Source organism: Ornithorhynchus anatinus, chromosome 7 (assembly GCF_004115215.2).
Source record: "Ornithorhynchus anatinus isolate Pmale09 chromosome 7, mOrnAna1.pri.v4, whole genome shotgun sequence".
NCBI classification, from domain to species: Eukaryota; Metazoa; Chordata; class Mammalia; order Monotremata; family Ornithorhynchidae; genus Ornithorhynchus; species Ornithorhynchus anatinus.
Genome location: NC_041734.1, coordinates 78120478 through 78139622, shown reverse-complemented (window position 1 = coordinate 78139622; position 19145 = coordinate 78120478). Strand labels below are relative to the sequence as shown.

General features: G+C 50.0%; 1 protein-coding gene across 2 annotated transcripts in view; it reads right to left on the bottom strand.

The window, feature by feature from the left end:
* The window catches only part of ORC2 (origin recognition complex subunit 2), a 44052-nt gene that overhangs the window by 21925 nt on the left and 2982 nt on the right, over window positions 1-19145 (bottom strand). For both annotated transcript variants that reach the window (XM_029069459.2, XM_029069461.2), the window contains exons 2-7: window positions 10271-10374; window positions 8998-9141; window positions 5713-5817; window positions 4259-4351; window positions 2566-2597; window positions 1858-1918 (exon numbers count right to left, since the gene is read on the bottom strand). In XM_029069459.2, coding sequence (XP_028925292.1) covers window positions 1858-1918; window positions 2566-2597; window positions 4259-4351; window positions 5713-5817; window positions 8998-9141; window positions 10271-10364 — 529 coding nt within the window. In that variant the 5' untranslated portion in view covers window positions 10365-10374. The remainder of the gene's footprint in view (window positions 1-1857; window positions 1919-2565; window positions 2598-4258; window positions 4352-5712; window positions 5818-8997; window positions 9142-10270; window positions 10375-19145) is intronic.

Here is a 19145-nt window from a genome sequence, read left to right as displayed (position 1 = left end):
TTTTCACATCGCGATATTTTATACATCTGTAGGTTTTACGTGCCTGTTAAGTGGAGGTTTTAGGAGACGGACATGAAAATAAATTACTGCTATGCCCGGAAGTGCTGCGGGGCTGAAGGTGGGTGAATAAAGGGGGCAGATCTAAGTGCAGGGACGAGACAGAAGGGAGAGAGAGGAGGGGAAATGAAGGCTTAGTCGGGGAAGGCCTCTCTGAGGAGATGTGATTTTGAAGGCGGTGAGAGTGCTGGGCTGTCAGATGGGACGAGGGAGGGAATTCCAGGCCAGAGGTAGGATGTGGGCCGGGGGTCAGTGTCGAGACAGAAGAGATCGAGGTACGGTGAGTAGGTTGACTTTCGAGGAGAAAAATGAGCGTGCTGGGTTGTAGCGGGAGATCAGTGAGGCAAGAAAGGAGGGAACTAGGGGATAGACTGCTTTAAAGCAATGGGAAGGTGTTTCTGGGAATTAATCAGAAGAGGGATATGGAAAAAGGGGGGATTTTAGAAAGACTTGGAATCGGGGGAGAGCTTTGGTCTTGATAATAGTAATAACGGTGGTATCTGTTAAGCGCTTACTATGTGCCAAGCACCGTTCTAAGCGCTGGGGGGCACAAGGTGATCAGGTTGTCCCACGTGGGGCTCACAGTCTGAATCCCCATTTTACAGATGAGGGAACTGAGGCACCGAGGAGTGAGGCGACCTGCCCAAAGTCACGCAGCTGGAAAGCGGCGGAGACGGGATTAGAACCCGTGACCTCTGACTCCCAAGTCCGGGCTCTTGGGCACTGAGCCACGCTGCTTCTTTAGTTTGATGATGGTTTGGTCGGAGTCTGAAGGGAGCAGTTCCAAGCCAAGGGAACGGCATGTGTAAGGGGACAGAAATAGGAGTGTTGACAGAGAGATGTAATAATAATAATAATTGTGGTATTCGTTACGCACTCACTTTGCGCCAAGCACTGTACTGAACGCTGCGGTAGATATAAGATAATCGGGTCGGACGCAGTCCCTGTCCCACACAGGACTCACAGTCTGAATCCCCATTTGACCGATGAGGAAACTGAGCACAGAGAGGTAAGGCGACCTGCCCAAGGTCACAGGGCAGGTGAGTCGCAGAGCCGGGATTAGAACCCAGGTCCTAGGACTCCCAGGCCGGGGCTCTTCTGGAAGATGAGCTTGGGGAGAGGGTGGGTGGGGGAAGGAGTAGCGGGGAGAGAGAGGAGATTGGTAAGGTGAGGTGAGTTGGTGAGGGGGCCTGGAAATCCACGGGGCTTGGCTTGTTGGGGCGGAGGGAGCCGGGGGGAAGGTTTCGAGGAGAGGAGACCTACTTGCCGAGCAGTGCTTCGGGAAGACGGTTCTCGTAGCAGCCGACGGTACAGACCGAGGGCAGGGAGACCAGTGAGGAGCCAGGTACGACAGTTTAGTGGCCATATGACCGAGGACATTTGTACGTATTTACTACGCACCGCATTTTAATAATAATGATTGATAATTACGGTACTCGTTAAGCACTTCTTACGTACCAAGCGCTGTTCTAAGAGCGGAGGTAGACACGAGATGATCAGGTTGGACAGAGTCCCTGTCCCGCTTAGGGCTCACGGTCTTAATCCCCATTTTAGAGTTGAGGTAACTGAGGCCCGGAGAAGTGAAGTGACTGGCCCAAGGTCACACAGCAGACAAGTGGCAGAGCCAGGATTAGATCCCAGGTCCTTTGGACTCCCAGGCCCGGGCTCTATCTACAAGTGAGCAGTATTATCTGCAAACCAGTTCCTAATGAATAAAAAACTAAGTTTATTTTACTTGTTGGATTTCCATCAGCATGAATAGACTCTTTCGGTGGGAATTTACTAAAAAAAGGCACATACCTGTCAGTCTCTTCCTTAGTCTGTAAGGTGTTGTTGACACAAATTCATTCTTCTTTTTAACCTGCAAAAAAAAAAAAAAGAATGGAAAATGTGACTCCAGACCACTAATCATCACTTTTCTGAGCACTGGAAGGATGATTTGCTAAAGAACTGGAGGAGATTTGACCTGGAGACTCTTGCAGATGACAAAAGATAGATCCTGGAGGACAAGGGAAAGAGAGGAAAAAGGGAGAGAGATGAGTATGTCACGAAATGTCCGTGTCTGCAGGCGACCCGAAGCTCTTCTAGCCAGGTTTTTGGGGATCAACGACGGGAATTTCTGATGAGCTGACCGACTGGGCGCAAAGCGGCCCTGGAGCTTGTTTTTGAGATAAAGGGCTCCAGTAGCGGATTGCGATGGGAGTTGACACTCACAAGAGAGAAGCCAAACCTGACCACGGGTATGAATTAAACTCTTTACAGAGTGGGAGAAGGGGAAACCATCCCCCTCACCAGAAAAGGAGTACTTATAAAGAATTTTTAAAATCACCAAAACCTGCAGTTATCTCACTCCAAAATAGGGTAGACATGAAAATATAGGAAAAATCATCACATAAATACAGGACACTGCTGCTTAAATTCCATCACTGTTTTAAGGGTAACAAGCACACACTTTAACTCAAGAGTTAAAGAATTAAAAAAACCCAGTATTTTCAGTTTATGGCTTACCTTCGACTGGGTTTTTTCCAAAGTAGAACGTTCTAAAAAACAAAACAAAAATGAACGTGATAGAGTACCGTACACCTCGGTTACCTAAAATTTTAAGGTCCTTAGCTCTAGCTTTTGAGAATAAAAACACTCTTCTTGAACATGAAAAGCCCCAGCGGCTAAAAGTAGAATTTCTGATTTCGATCCCACTGTTCCCGTTACGTTCTGCTTGTCAGGTGAAGAACTGGGATGGGCTTTGCCTCAATCAATCAATAGTATTTCCCGTGGGCTTATTCTGGGCGGACCGCTTGGGAGGGTTAAAAGCTGTTAGGAGGCACGATCCCTGCCTTCAAGAAGCTTACAATCTAAGCTGGAGAGAGATCCTAAAATCATTTACCAAGTGGAGAAAGAAGAAAAAGGAGGCAGGGACGTGACAGTTTCGGGAGATTGTGAGCATTACGATGCAGAGAGGACGGAGAAGTCCTCAAGTGGTAGTTCAGATAGTATATAATTCATTCATTCAATAGAACTGATTGAGCGCTTACTATGTGCAGAGCACTGTACTGGGTGCTTAGAATGTACAACTCGGCAACAGATGGAGACAATCCCTGCCCAATGACGGGCTCACAGTCTATTCGGGGGAGAAAGACAGCAGAGCAAAACAGAACTAAACAAAACAAGACAACATCAGCAAGATAAATAAAATCAAGGAGATATACACCACATTAAGAAAATAAATAGGGTAATAAATAATATATACAAATGAGCACAGTGCTGAGGGAAGGGGAAGAGGGAAGAGCAGAGGGGGGAGGTGAGGGGGAGCAGAGGGAAAGGGGGGCTCAGGCTGGGAAGGTCTCCTGGAGGAGGTGAGCTCTCAGCAGGGCTATAATGTGTAGGGATAGAATGTGTCCAACTCTGATGCTTTGTCTCTCCTAAGTGTTTAGTCCAGTGCTCTGCCCACAGTAAGGACTCAATAAATACAATTCTTGGATTGATTGACTGATTAGGGCTGGCCTCCCAGAGGAGATGTGCTTTCAGGACTTTAAAGACGGGGAGAGATGCGGAGAGTTGGAAGTGGGAGTTCCAGTCGGGGAAAAGGTTTGAGCAAGAGGTCAGCAGTGGCAGAGACAAGAAGGAGGCGCGGTTAGGGGGTGAGCGTGCAAGGAATGAAGAGAGCGAGCTGGAGTGGAGTGGGAGAAGAGAGTGGACGACTAGGAAGGAGAGTCCACTGAGTGTTTTAAAGACACGGTCAGGAGTTTCTGCTTGAGGTGGAGAGGAAGGGGTGACCACGAGGGATCTTTGAAGAACTGGTGGACGGCGGGGGGAACGAAGAGATCCACGTTTGGAAAAAAGAACTGGGCGGCAGGCTTAGTTAATCCCCCTTGGAGACACCAAGCTAATTTATTAAGTGACCTTAGAACACAGCATTAAATTAGTCTCATACTCTTGCTCTTAAGAGTAGAGTTTACGCAGTGATTTTATTTTCCCTAATCGTCGAATATTAGTGGAGGGAAGAAGAAATACCGGGGGGGGGGGGGGGGGGGGGGGGGGGGGGGACCGCAAACCTGAACGCTTGGCTTCAGTCACGAGGCTAAGGTGGCAAGTCATCGTTTTGAGACAACAAAGTGAGACAGAGAAAAGAGACACGGCTCCCTTCTAGGAATTTTCCATCGTGACGTTAAAAACCCGCCGGCTTAATGACGCGACGACTTACTCTTACTACTCTGGGGGGTGCTCGCCATCTTTTCCGGACGCTCCTGCAAGTCCGAGGGAACGCTTTTCCCTGGCGTTTTGGCTAGTTGTGAAGCTGGAGAGCAAGACAAAAAGCACGACACGAACAAGTTTCATGAGAGGCCACAGTGGATGCAAAGAAAAAAAGGGGAGATAAGGACACTCTATTGCGATTATCGCGCAGCTTGATTGGGACAGCACCAACAACTTTATTCAATGAACGGTCTTCATCTCACACCGGAGGAGGAGGAGATCGGGGCAGCTTTCAGTCAGTCAGCTCTATTTATTGAGCGCTTACTGTGTGCAGAGCACTGTACTAAGCGCTGGCGAGAGTACAATACAACAATAAACAGGCACATTCAGAACAGTGCTTGGCACATAATAAGCGATTAAATACCATCATCTTCATCACCACATTCCCTGCCCACAACCGGCTTATAGTCTAAAGGGGGAGACGGACATGAATGTAAAGAAATACATGACAGAGGTGGACATAAGTGCTGTAGGGCCGGGAGCGGGGATGGATGGAGAAAGGGAGCAAGTCGGGGCGACGACACCACGATCAGAGGGAAACCAAGCGACCTCCGGAAAGTCAAATCGACAAAAGTTCAAATGACTTTACTCTCTCGTGTTTACTCTTCTTAGCTTTCAAAGCATTCACTTTCACCATCAGTACTATGAGCATTTGAGGACTCTCTTGGGATGGTGTTTTCTGTTGTTTTCCGTTACCACTCCAAATTCCCACAAACCTCTCCCCAAGTCTGCCAGAATATTGCTTTTCGGGACTGTGATCCCGCACCCGTTAGGTTGCAATGCACTAGATTACGGCTAAAACATTAAATACCCAAAGCGATTGTGGAGTTTTTTAAATTAGCAATGAGGTACCCCAATTTTTCAAGTGTCATTCCCTCATTAACATATACGCCTGCCCTTACTGGTTCGATTACATATCTTTTTAACGGACCTTGGGCCGTTTTCAGTCAGGACTGGGACTTCGAGAGGTTCGCGGGGCTTTAAGGGGCAGAGAGGTGATATAGGAATAGAGGTTACTGTCAGATGGGGAAGACAAGGAGTTTCTAGTCACAACGTTTGAGGTTCGAGCGCCCCTGCTTATCACTTCCGCAGAATAAGGAACAAGGTATCAGAATGCTTACTGTCAGTAAGAGGAAGTTTTTTCATTCGCGCTTTGGAAAGCAAAAGCTTATGCGTCACTGAGTGAAATGCAACTTTGACCCTAGATCACATCCACCTGCTGGGCTTTTATTTTTCCACAGCCCTGGCCCGAGGCCAGTGATAATAAAACCCCCAGATCGCACGAGGCCAATCGCTGCAAAATGAAAAAGAACAAACCGTTCCTTTCACAGTTTGGTCGTGCGGACAGAAGCTTTAGGTCTTAAGAGGGTGGTACTCATCGAGAACCCAGAAGAAAGATCGTACCGAGCTCTGCCATCTTTTCCGAATGTTTTCGGGTCTGGAAAGTGTAGACCTCGCTGCCCCCACGGCCGTTACCGCCGCCAGGGCCGCAGCCGTTTCTCAAGGACTCTGTGAGGGGGTGGAGAGAGAAAACAAAATGAGAACGCACCCAGGAAACGTCAGTGATGGACCCAAATGATCACCCGGCAAATAGGAAGAATGTAAAAATGGCATCCCTGGGCCAGTATTCTCTCACAGGAGCGGGGACGCGTAGCGGAACGATGCCCTTCTCGACCTCCCTTCCAACGATTAGGAACGGGTCACCTGTCGTCTTCATCTTGTCCCCTCTACACATCCCTAATGTCCCCTCTAGTTATCCATCGTAGACCGCTCTTTTGCAAATTCATCCTCATCTTAACAACAATAATCACGATTCGTAATTTTGGTACTTGTTAAGTGCTTACTACGTGTCAAGCACTGTTCTACGGACTGGGGTAAATACGCGTTAATCAGGATGGACACAATCCCTGTCCCACATGGGGCTCATACTCTTAACTCCCGTGTTATAGCTGAGGTAACTGAGGCACAGAGAAGTGAAGTGACTTGACCAATGTCATTCAATCATATTGAGTGCGTACTGCGTGCAGAGCACTGTACTAAGCGCTTGGAAAGTACAATTCGGCAACAGCTAGAGACAATCCCTACCCAATAAGAGGCTCGCAGCAGACACGAGGCAGAGCTGGGATTAGAACCCAGGTCCTCCTGACTCCCAGCCCTACGCCCTACCCACTATACCATGCTGCTCCTCAGGGGAACCCGATCTTTTCACTTTGACCGCTTCCGGTGATAATGAATGCCACACGCTCACCACCCGGCAAGAGAAAAAGCATTTCCCACTGTTCGTATTGTGGACGCCAACGCTTAACCAGCCTTATTCCACCTCGCTTTCCGTCTCCGTCTCGCATGGATCTATCTTGTTTTCCCAAATCATGCTTCAGCCTCACCCTTCCCCTGCCATCCATTTCGGGCCCATCCTGTGATCCCTTAGGAAAAGTGGAGCCCTACTTAATCGGGTTCGGTTGTCGGGGTGAAGGAACACCAAGCCCGCCACTGATTATAACCGGCTATCGCCCCCACATTTCAGTGATGAGGTTGAGCCCGTTTTTAGGCCAACGGACTAGGTTTGTCCTCAACCATACAGATCTGTTATTTAATACTGCAATAAAACCCCCTCCGAATACGTTGCTGCGACTTGATTTTTTTTGTTGGACTCGACAGTATGAACCTTCAGTAAGGGCCACCTTGCCCCGGTGTTATACGGTTTAAGGAACCTCGATTCCCCGTTAATTTTTTCTCCCCCTCTTCATCTTTTTGCAGACTTCAATTAGTTCTTTTCCGGCCATTATCTTTCCAGATTGGAGAATCCTAAGCTTTTCTCGTCTCTCCTCGTAAAGAAGCTTCTTTCAGCCCCTTTCTCAAGATCAGGCAACCAGATAATGCACTCATTATTCCCGGTGCGAATGTACTGGGTCTACATTTCAAGAGTGACAAAATGATACCAAATAGAAGTCTCCCCTTCTTTGTGAGGTCCAGATTTTCGTTGGTGGCCTTTTTGACTGTTGCCACAGAAGAGGAAGGAGAAGATACTCGGGCCTCGTCTGAACCCTGAGGTGGAGGGTAGGACATAATAATAATGTTGGTATTTGCTAAGCGCTTACTATGTGCAGAGCACTGTTCTAACCGCTGGGGTGGAGACAGGGTAATCAGGTTGTCCCACGTGGGGCTCACAGCCTTCATCCCCATTTGACAGATGAGGGAACTGAGGCCCAGAGAAGTGAAGCGACTTGCCCACAGTCACCCAGCTGACAAGCGGCAGGGCCGAGATTCGAACCCATGACCTCTGACTCCCAAGCCCGGGCTCTTTCCCCTGAGCCACGCTGCTTCCCACATGATCTTGGACCCCTCCTCCGGGTGAGAACAAAAGATCCCTTTCTGCCCTGCAGGTGGGCTTTCTGACAATCAGCAGCCCTCCCGCTCAGAACCCACAGGCCGCGGAGAAAGGGTGTTGGCGATGTTCCCTATCCCACCTGGAGCTACCAGTTTAAGGAGGAGGGAGACTAGCTAGTGAATTCCCATTTTACAGATGGGGGAAACCGAGGCCCAGAGAAGCTAAATGAATTAATCCTGGTGCCTCAGGGGACGAGGGGCTGAACCGGGATTTGGCCATCTGGACCGAGCCGGTGAGGTGACCCGGGAGCCATATCTGGGTTAGGAAGAGAGGATCTGGGGTTCGCCTAGGAGGGCAGCTTTGGACATGGAGAGGCTGAAGCCGTTTAAAGGGAGCCAGTCAATCACTCGATCCTCTACCAGGAGGCAGACGGAGTACGGAGAGGGCCAGGGTGGGAGCCCAGCTCCCGCCTGGTGGGCTCTCCAGAGAAATCAAAGTGGCCGGCCCACAGGATTCTCGGACAGCGGGATCACGTCAAAAACCACCACCACCCCGCTGAGATCTTTAAAATTCTCTAGAGAAATCGACGTTTGCAACTTCCATAAGCCTCTTTTCAGACTGAAGCGCCAGCCGTGTGGCCTAGTGGACAGAGCGGGGGCCTGGGAGTCAGAAGGACCTAGGTCCTAGTCCTGGCTCAGCCACGTGTCAGCTGTGTGACCTTGGGCAAGTCACTTTACTTCTCTGGGCCTCAGTTCCCTCATCTGTAAAATGGGGATTATGTCTATGAGCCCCCTGTGGGACATGGGGTGTGTTCAATCCGATTACCTTATGTCTACCCCAGTGTTTAGAAACAGGGCCTGGCACGTAAGAAGCGCTTAACAGATACCATAAAAAAAGGGGAAGATATTAAAATACGTTTAAAGAAACTCTGAAACCCAGTAGGCCACAGACATCCTTGGAGCTGGTGCCCCTTGCAACCGCTTTGGCACTCTTTCTTAATCGGTCACCTCCTTTGACAAAAGAGTTGCCGTTGGACCAGGAAATTTTTTTTTAAATGGTATCTGTAAAGTGCTTACGGGCACCGGTACTATGCGCTGAAGTAGATACGAGCTAATCAGGTTGGACACAATCCATGTCCCACATGGGGTTCACAGTCTTAATCCCCATTTTACAGATGAGGGAACTGAGGCCCAGAGAAGCGAAGCGACTCGGCTGAGGTCACACAGCGGACACGTGGCGGAGCCGGCGTTAGAACCCAGATCTTTCCGACGGCCAGGCCCGGTCTCTTTCCATTACGCCACAGACTAAATTTTTCCACGTATGCGTTTGTGTGCGTATGCGTTTGCGAACGATCTCCGTACCTTGAGCATCAGTTCCGAGAACATCCACGTAGTTCTTCTCTTTCAGGACTTCCTGGTCATCTGCTGCTGAATCACATTCTTGCTTCTTCAGGAGTTTCTTCATGTTGACTAGTAACTGCGCTCGGTCCCGCCGAAGTTTCGCCCCTGCGGTCACGGCCAGAAAGTCAAAAGCTGGGTGGTACGTATTCGATTCGACACATTTGAAACGAAAGAAGCTGTTCTGTTGGCACCCAACATGGTGCTCATTCTAACCCCTTCTTTTAGACAAACGAAAAGAAAAGCATTCCCGATCGATTCATTTCTTCCCGGGACATAACTGAAATCTCCATTTAACGGCCACCCAATTCTCCAATGACAGACCTGTCATTCAGCTGGCGACATCAGCCTGATTCTGAAAGACGTCAAAGTGGAAAGAGCCCGAGCTTGGGAGTCAGAGGTCACGGGTTCTAACCCCCGCTCCGCCCCTTGTCAGCTGTGTGACTTTGGGAAAGTCACTTCACTTCTCTGTGCCTCAGTTCCCTCATCTGGAAAATGGGGATTAAGACTGTGAGCCCCACGTGGGACAACCTGATCACCTTGCATTCTCCCAGGGCTTAGAACAGTGCTTTGCACGTAGTAAGCGCTTAACAAATACCAGCATTATCATTATTATTATCAACTGCCGGTGCTCGTGAACCTAAGCTGCTGCGGTGGTTGTTTGGAATTTTGCAGAGCAGGGCACTGGGTTATGAACAAAGGAGACTCGGACGATAGAGACAATGGTCCTCCGGTCATCGTTTTGGTAAGCGGCTCTCTAAAGTACCCGCGTCTGAGGACGAGACCGTAAGGATGGAAGAGATTCCACGTTCCCGGGTGGGCCCGATGGCCCGATGGGTCCGGCGTTCCGTGTCTAACAAGGAAGAGGAAGCAGCTCGGCTTAGAGCCCGGGCCCGGGGGCCAGAAGGACCTGGGTTCTAATCCCGGCTCCGCCACCTGCCTGCCGGGTGACCCCGGGTGAGTCACTGCCCTTCTCTGGAACTCAGTTTCCTCATCCGTAAAAAGGGGGTAAGAGTGGGCCGGGGACTGTGTCCAACCTGATTAGCGTGTATAATCCCCCGTGTTTAGAACAGTGCTTGGCACATAGTAAGCGCTTAACGAGTCCCACGATCACTACGATTAACGAGGGCCACGAGAGGCTCGGAGGGCCAGCCCGACCTTCACCCTTCTGGACGGCGACCCAGAAGCGGTCCAAGCAGTAGCAACCAAGCATCTTTCCACCGGCCGCGCTGAATACCTTCTTCTTTTTCAAGGATGTGATTGAGCACGTCATCGTCTCCCACAAACTGAACCTCCAACATCTTGACTTCCTTGGCTTTCGAGTGGCTCATGACTGCAGACCTGGATGGGAAAACACACACCGCACGTTGCGGAGATCCACCCGCGCGGGCGGCTTATTGCTCCGCTCGGGACTCTTCCGTCTCAGCGCAGCCCTCGCTCCCTTCCTCCTCCGGAGAGCTTCCCTCCCCGCAGAGCCACGATCCTCCCCGTCTCCAAAGCCTTCCTAACAATCCAACAGAGAAGCAGTGTGGCCCAGTGGAGAGGGTGCGGGCCTGGAAGGACCTGGGTTCTAAACCTGGCCCCGCGACTCGTCTGCTGTGTCGCCTCGGGCCAGCCGCTTCACTGGGCCTCAGTTTCCTCATCTAGAAAATGGGGATTAAAAGACCGAGAGCCTTAAGTGGGACAGGGACCGTGTCCAACGTGATTAGCCTCTATCTACCCCAGCGCTTAGTACGGAGGATGGCACGTAGTAAGAGCTTAACAAATACCATAAAAAAAAAAAATCTCTCCAGGAGCCCAATTAATTCCCACCTCCCAAGTCACATCAGTCACAACTCTTATGTGAATATCTACAGATTATTTAGTTCCATTAATGTCCGTCTCCCCCTCTTGACTGTAAGCTCGTTGCGGGCAATGAATGTGTCTCCCGACTCTGTTGTTCTGAAATGAAAGTTATTAAGCGCTTTCTATGTGCCAGACACTGTACTAAGCGCTGGAGTGGATTCAAGCATATTGGTTTGGACACAGTCCCTGTCCCAGGTGGGGCTCACAGTCTCAAACTCCATTTTCCAGAGGAGGCAACTGAGGCACAGAGAAGTCACGTAGCAGACAAGTGGAGGGGCCGGGATTAGAACCCATGACCTCCTGACTCCCAGGCCCGGGCTCTTTCCAATAAGCCATGCTGCTTCCCAATCACAGTGTGTATACCGCTTAGTGGCAAGAGCAGAGACTTGGGAGTCAGAGGTCGTGGGTTCTAATCCCAGCCCCGCCACTTATCAGCTGTGTAACTTTGGGCAAGTCACTTCACTTCTCTGGGCCTCAGTTCCCTCATCTGGAAAATGGAGATGAAGACTATGAGCCCCAAGTGGGACAACCTGATTACCTCGTATCTACCGTAGCATTTAGAACAGTGCTTGGCATATAGTAATTGATGCCTGTCTACTTTTTTTTGTTTTGACGTCTGTCTCCCCCTTCTAGACAGTGCGCCTGTTGTTGGGCAGGGATTGTCTCTCTCTGTTGCCAAACTGTACATTCCAAGCGCTTAGTACAGTGCTCTGCATGCAGTAAGCGCTCAATGAAGGCGAATGAATGAATTAGTTATATATCCTAGGTATTCAATTGGCTAACACTTGTTTTTAATAATAATGTTGGTATTTGTTAAGCGCTTACTATGTGCAAAGCACTGTTCTAAGCGCTGGGGTACATACAGGGTGATCAGGTTGTCCCACGTGGGGCTCACAGTTTCATTCCCCGTTTTACAGACGAGGTCACTGAGGCACAGAGAAGTGAAGTGACTTGCCCACAGTCACATAGCTGACAAGTGGCAGAGCCGGGATTCGAACCCATGACCTCTGACTCCCAAGACCGGGCTCTTTCCACTGAGCCACGCTAACCAGTTATATCTTTGTTTTTCCTCATTTCCAAAGTATGTATACCATCCGGATCAAACACTGATGACGACAGTACACGAACCCTTAGTAAAACAACACAAAAACTACCAAGTTTCGATTTACCAGACTACTTCAATCAGTCATATTTGTTGTGAATTTACCGTGTGCAGAGCACTGTACTAAGCGCTGGGAAGAGTACACTATATGCTCCCTGCCCACAACAAGCTTACAATCTAGAAGGGGAGAGAGACATTAATATAAATATGTAAATTATAGGCATGTTAATAATGATAAGAAGTGTGGTGTTTGTTAGGCCCTTACCACGTGACAAGCACTACAATAATAATAATAATAATAATAATGTTGGCATTTGTTAGGTGCTTACTATATGCCAAGCACTGTTCTAAGCGCTGGAGGCGGGGTACAAGGTGATCAGATTGTCCCACACAGGTCTCACAGTCTTCATCCCCATTTTCCAGACGAGGGAACTGAGGCACAGAGACATGAAGTGACTTGCCCAAGGTCACACAGCTGACAAGCGGCAGGGCTGGGATTAGAACCCATGACCCCTGACTCCCAAGCCCCGGCTCTTTCCACGGAGCCACGCTCCTCTACTAAGCGCGGGGGTGGATAGAAGTTAATCGGGTCATGGGGCGCACAGTCTTAATCCCCATTTTAAGAGGAGGTAACTGAGGCACAGTGAAGTTATGCCAAGTCACCCAGCGGATGAGTGGTGGAGGCAGGATTAGAACCCAGGTCCTTTTGACTCCCAGGCCTGGGCTCTAGCCACCAGGCCACCCTACTTCTCCGAGTGCTGTGGGGCTGAGGGAGGGGGGAATAAAGGCTGCAAATCCTAGTGCAAGGACAACACAGAAGCAAGTGGGAAAAGAACGAAAAACCCTCAGTTCCACCGTTCGCTATGGTCGTGCCGTCCTCTCCCAACAGCTTAGTGCCGTCTTCTGCAACTAGCGAGCGCCGCGTAAATATCACTGATTGATCGCTTTCACTGCTTGTCTTGACTAGAATTCTATGACAGAATGAGAGAACGCTGCCAGAGGACAAAGAAATGCAACGGCGCAAACTTCTTTGGATTCGGCGCGCTACAGTGGCAGGAAAAAACCGTCTGTTGCAACGGGCACCCACCGTCAGAATGGGCGAATGCTTCGGCCCAAGTTTTCCTTAATATGAGGTTCTGCAGGAAGGCAGGACCCCGGGTTCTCCCGGGATTCCCACAGGTGGTGGATCTGAGGCGGGTGGATTGACGAGGGCCTCCAAATTGTCTGGGGACTGGCTACAGTGCCACTGCAGCGTTAATCGGCGACCCACTGGGCAAACAAACTCCCCAGCATCGGCCTTCAGGAGCTCAACCCTCCCTCTCCTCTCCTATTACAACCAAACCCCCGGGTTTCGTTCCTCTAAACGCCAATCTACTCGGTGTCTCTCCATCTCTCCTGCCCACATCTTCCCTCCGCCCCGGAACTCCCGCCGACGGTCCGCCGCTGTCCTCACCTAAAAAACCCTCCGGAAAAATCCCTTCTCCTCCAAGAGGCCTTCCCTGTCTGAGCCCTCATTCAATCGTATTTCAATGGTATTTCTTCATTCCTTCATTCAATAGTATTTATTGAGCGCTTACTATGTGCAGAGCGCTGGACTAAGAGTTTGGAAAGTGGAATTCGGCAACGGATAGAGACCATCCCTACCCAACGACGGGCTCACAGTCTAGAAGGGGGAGACAGACAACAAAACAAGAAGACAGGCACCAATACCTTCAAAACAGATAAATAGAATTATACATATAGACACAATTATATACACACATCTCCTCACTCTCTTTTCTATGCCGCCAAGGCACTTGGATCTGTACCCGCTAAGCACTTAATGTTCCACCCCGTTTCAGCCTCACCGCACTTAAGTACATATAACTACAATCTGCCCTCTCCTCATCTGTAATTTCTTTCAAAGCCTGCCTCCCCCTCTGGACTGTAAACTCTCCACCGTTCACGTCCACCACCTCTCGTGCTTTGTACTTCCCCGAGTGTTCGGTCCAACGCTTGCTCAATAAATCCCCCCGACTGATGGACTGAGTGGAGGTGGGAGATGCAACCTAGCCTTAGGTGAGCCTCAACCTGGAATATTTTGTAAGGCTGGGCCAGGTTTCGCACCAGCTCTTGAAAACATTCAAGTTGGCCTCAAGATTCCCAGAGAGCACCACCAGACTCACTCATTCGATCATATTTATTGAGCACTTACTGTGTGCTGAGCACTGAATTAAGCGCTTGGGAAAGTACAACACAACAGTATATATGTTGTCTATAGGTACACATCTATAATTTGACTTATTTGATGTGCCTATATCTATAATTCTATTTATTGATATTGATGCCCGTTTACTTCTTTTGATGTCTGCCTCCCCCCTTCTAGACTGGAAGGCCGCTGTGGACAGGGACCGTCTCTATCTATTGCAGAATTGGACTTTCCAAGCACTTAGTACAGTGCTCTGCACAGAGTTAGCGCTGAATAAAATGATTGAGTGAATAAATGAATAAACAGTGACCTTCCCTGCCCACGAGATGACAGTCTAGACTCACTTCAGAGTGGACATTAGCATCGATGTATTTCTTGAGTACTTAGAATGAGCTGAGGAGAGTTCGCGACAACAGAATTGGCAGACGTGTTCCGTCTAGCGGGGGAGACAGATGCTAATATACACAAAATAATTTATAATTTGTAATTTTTAGGATTTTTAATGGTATTTTTAAGCTTTACCATGTGCTAGGGGTCCTAAGGGCTGGGGTGGATATGAGCTAATCAGGTTGGTTGGATGCTGAGCAGTTACTGTGTGCAGAGCACCTTACTATACATTTGGGAGGATACAATAGAACGATATAACAGACACGTTCCCTTCCCACCACGAGCTTACAGTCTAGAAGTTTCTCCCAAGTGCTTAGTCTAGCGCTCTGCGCATAGAAATCGCTCAATAAATGCCATCAATTGATCCTCGGGGACCCCGACGGCCACCTAGTTCAGGGCTCTGCCCACGGTAAGTGCTCAATAAATTCCGGTGATTGATCTATCATCTTTGAGTACAAAAGTCACCTACCTATAACAACGCATCTGCAGAAAGTTGGCTCTGATTACTCTTTCCTTAAACCCTGTTACTACTATCATTACCTGTTTTTCCTCAATCTTGACAGAACTGGAAATGATTTTCACTTTAACTCTTCTCACCACATAATCCTTTTCCCACAGAAAGAGTTATCTCTCTGGACGCTCATTCTCAGTCTCTTTGGCGGGCTCTTCCCCTAACTGTGGGGGTTCTCTCAAGGTTCATTTCTGGGTCCCCTTCTTTTCTCCTTCTACACCCATTCCCTTGGAGAACTCCCTCCCTCCCTCCCTCCCATGGCTTCTACTAATATTTCTATGCAGATGATGCCCAAATCTCCATCTCCAGCCCTGATCTCTCTCTCTCTCTGCAGTCTCACATTTCCTTCAAGACCTCTCTACTTGGCTGTCCTCCCGTCACCTCAAACTTAACATGTATGTCCAAAAGAGAGCTCCTTATCTTCCCACCCAAACCCTGTCCCCTCCCGGACTTTCCCGTCGCCGTAGACGGCACCGCCGCCCTTCCCGTCTCACAAGCCCGTAACCTCGGCGTAATCCTCGACTCCTCTCTCTCATTCAACCCACGTTCTCCATCCGTCACCTCATCCTGTCGGTCCCACCTTCGCTGCATCGCTAAAATCCGCCCTTTCCTCTCCATCCAAATTGCTACCACCTTAATATAATCGCTTCTCCTCTCCCTCCTCGGATACTGTATCAGCCTCCTTGCTGACCTCCCAGCCTCCTGTCTCTCCCCACTCCAGGCTACACTTCACTCTGCTCCCCATATCATTTTCCCACAAAAACGTCTGGGCGCGTCATCCCACCTCTCAGAAATCTCCAGTGGTTGCCCATCCACCTCCAAATCAGACAGAAACTCCCCTCCACTGGCTTTAAAGCAGTCCATCACCTTGGCCCGTCCCACCCCACCTCCTTTCTCTCGTTCATTCATTCAAACCTATCTATTGAGCGCTTACTGTATGCAGAGCTCTGTACTAAGTGCTTGGGAAATACAATTCAGCAACAGAGAGAGACCATCCCTGCCCACAGCGGGCTTACCGTCTAGAAGAGGGGAGACAGACATCAAAACGAGTAAACGGGCGTCAATATCACTGATATAAATGAATTACAGATATATATATCGATCAAAACAAGTAAACAGGCATTACTATAAAGGAATAGAATTATGGATATGTACATATATACACAAATGCTGTGGGACGGGGAGGGGGGTAGAGCAAAGGGAGCGAGTCGGAGTGATGGAGGGGGAGCTGAGATAAAAGGGGGTTTAGTCTGGGAAGGCCTCTTGGAGAAGGTGAGCCTTCAGTAAGGCTTTGAAGAGGGAAAGTGTGATTGTCTGGTGGATTTGAGGAGGGAGGGCGTTCCAGGCCGGAGGTAGGACGTGGGCCAGGGGTCGACGGTGGGACAGGCGAGAGGGAGGCACTGTGTGAGGAGGTTAGTAGCTCCAGAGTGTGTAGGCTGGGATGGTGAAGGAGAGAAGGGAGGTGAGGTAGGAGAGGGCCAGGGGATGGACAGCTTGGAAGCCAAGAGGGAGGAGTTTTTGCTTGATATGGAGGTTGACTGGCAATCACTGGGGATTTTTGACGGGGGTGGGGGATGACATGCCCAGAGCGTTTCTGTAGAAAGATCATCCGGGCAGCAGAGTGAAGTATGGGCTGAAGCGTGGAGAGACAGGAGGTTGGGAGATCAGAAAGGAGGCTGATGCAGTCACCCGGTCGCAGTAGGATGAGAGACTGTACCAGCAAGGGAGCGGTTGGGACGGAGAGGAGAGGGAGGATCTTGGCGATGTGGTGGAGGTGAGACCGACAGGTGCTGGTGACGGATCGGATGCGTGGGGTGAACGAGAGAGCGGAGGCAAGGACGACACCGAGGTCGCGGGCCTGTGAGACGGGAAGGGCGGTCGTACCGTCCACGGTGATGGGGAAGTCAGGGAGAGGACGGGGTTTGGGAGGAACGATAAGGACGTGTTGAGTTTGAGGTGGCGGGCGGACATCCAGGTGGAGACGTCCTGAAGGCAGGAGGGGACGCCAGCCTGGAGTGGGGGGCAGAGAGAGAACGGAGGAGGAGATGGAGATTTGGGCATCTCCAGCCTCTGACCCCTCCAGCCCCACTCCACGGCCCCAGATCATTCTCCGTCTCTCATTACACTCCTCTGGTGCCTCAAACTTTCTCACGGGGCCTCCAGCTCGCCGGACTCACCGCCGAACCCTGGCCCACGTCCTGCTTCTGGCCTGGATCGCCCTCCCTCCTCTAATCTGGCCCATCTCCTCCAAGTCCCAGACTAAGCCCCCCATTTTCCTCATCTCCCGCTCCCTTCTGCGTCACCCTGCCTCACTCCCTTTCTTCGTCCCCCCCACTCAGCCCCACACCACATATGCCTAGATCTGTCATTTTATCTATCTGTATTAATGTCCGCCTCCCCCGCTCTAGACTGTGAGCTTGTTGTGGGCAGGGAATATCACTTTTTATTGCTGTATTTTCCCAAGCACTTAGTACAGTGCTCTGCACACAGTAAGCGCTTCATAAATACAACTGAATGAATCTACACTCCCAAGCGTTCAGTACAGTACAGTACTCTGCACAAAGTAAGTTTTTAATAAGTACAATTGAGTGACCGACCCAGCCAAGCCCTGACCCCGTAGCATGGAGAGGTGGACAGTACGTGGGCATCAGAAGGTTATGGGTTCTAATCCCGGCTCAGCCCCTTGTCTGCTCTGCGGCCTTGAGCAAGACACTTCACTTCTCTGTGCCTCAGTTCCCTCATCTGTAAAATGATGAAGAGTGTGAGTCCCGAGTGGGACAGGGAAGGTGTCCAACCTGATTTGCTTGTGTCCACCCCAGCACTTCTAATCCCGGCTCTGCCACTGGCCAGCTGTGTGACCTTGGGCAAGTCCCTTCCCTTCTCTGCACCTCGGTTTCCTCCTCCGTGCCTCGTTTCACCTCCATAATAAAATGGGGATGGAGACTGAGCTCCTTTGGGACAGGGGCCGTGTCCAACTCGATCTGCAAGTCTCCACCCCGGCGCTTAGTATAGTGCCTGGCACGTTCAATCAATTGTATTTATTGAGCTCTTACCGTGTGCAGAGCACTAGACTGAGTGTTTGGGAAAGTACAATACATCAATAAAGAGAGACAATCCCTGCCCATAGCGAGCTCACGATCTAGAGGTAGTAAGTGCTTAATAAATACCGTAATAATAACAATAATAATACAGGGCCAGGAAACACTTGACACATCCAGCTGTAGCAGAGAGAGCACAGGCCTGGGAGTGAGAAGGTCATGGGTTCTAATCCTGGCTCCACCAGTCGTCTGCTGTGTGACCTTGGGCAACTCACTTCACTTCTCTGGGCCTCTGTTACCTCCTCCGTAAAACGGGGAATGAGTGTGAGCCCCAGTTGGGACAGGAACTGGGTCCAACGTGATTTGCTTGTATCCACCCAGCACTTAGAACAGTGCCTGGCACATAGTAAGTGCTTAACAAATACTATCATTATTATTATTAAGAGCCCGGGCTCCGGGGTCTGAGGATGTGGGTTCTAATCCCGACACTGTCACTTGTCAGTTGGGTGACTCTGGGCAAGTCACTTCACTTTCTCAGTTCCCTCATCTGTAAAATGGTCCCGGAACGCCCTCCCTCCTCACCTCTGCCAAACTCACTCTCTTCCCCACTTCAAAGCCCTCCTGAGAGCTCACCTCCTCCAGGAGGCCTTCCCACACTGAGCTTCCCCTTTTCCCTCTGCTCCCTCTGCTGCCCTTCTATCCCCCTTTCACCTCCCCTCAGCTAACCCCCCTTTTCCCCCGCTTTCTCTCCGCTCCTCCCCCCTCCCTTCCCCTCAGCACTGCTCATCCGCTCATTTGTATATATTACCCTATTTATTTTGTTAATGAGATGTACATCCCCTTGATTCTATTTATTGCTATTGTTTTTGTCTGTCTCCCCCGTTTAGACTGTGAGCCCGTCAATGGGCAGGGACTGTCTCTACCTGTTGCCAAATTGTCCATTCCAAGCGCTTAGTACAGTGCTCTGCACATAATAAGCGCTCAATAAATACTACTGAATGAATGAATAAATACATTTGAATGAATGAAAGAATATTATTA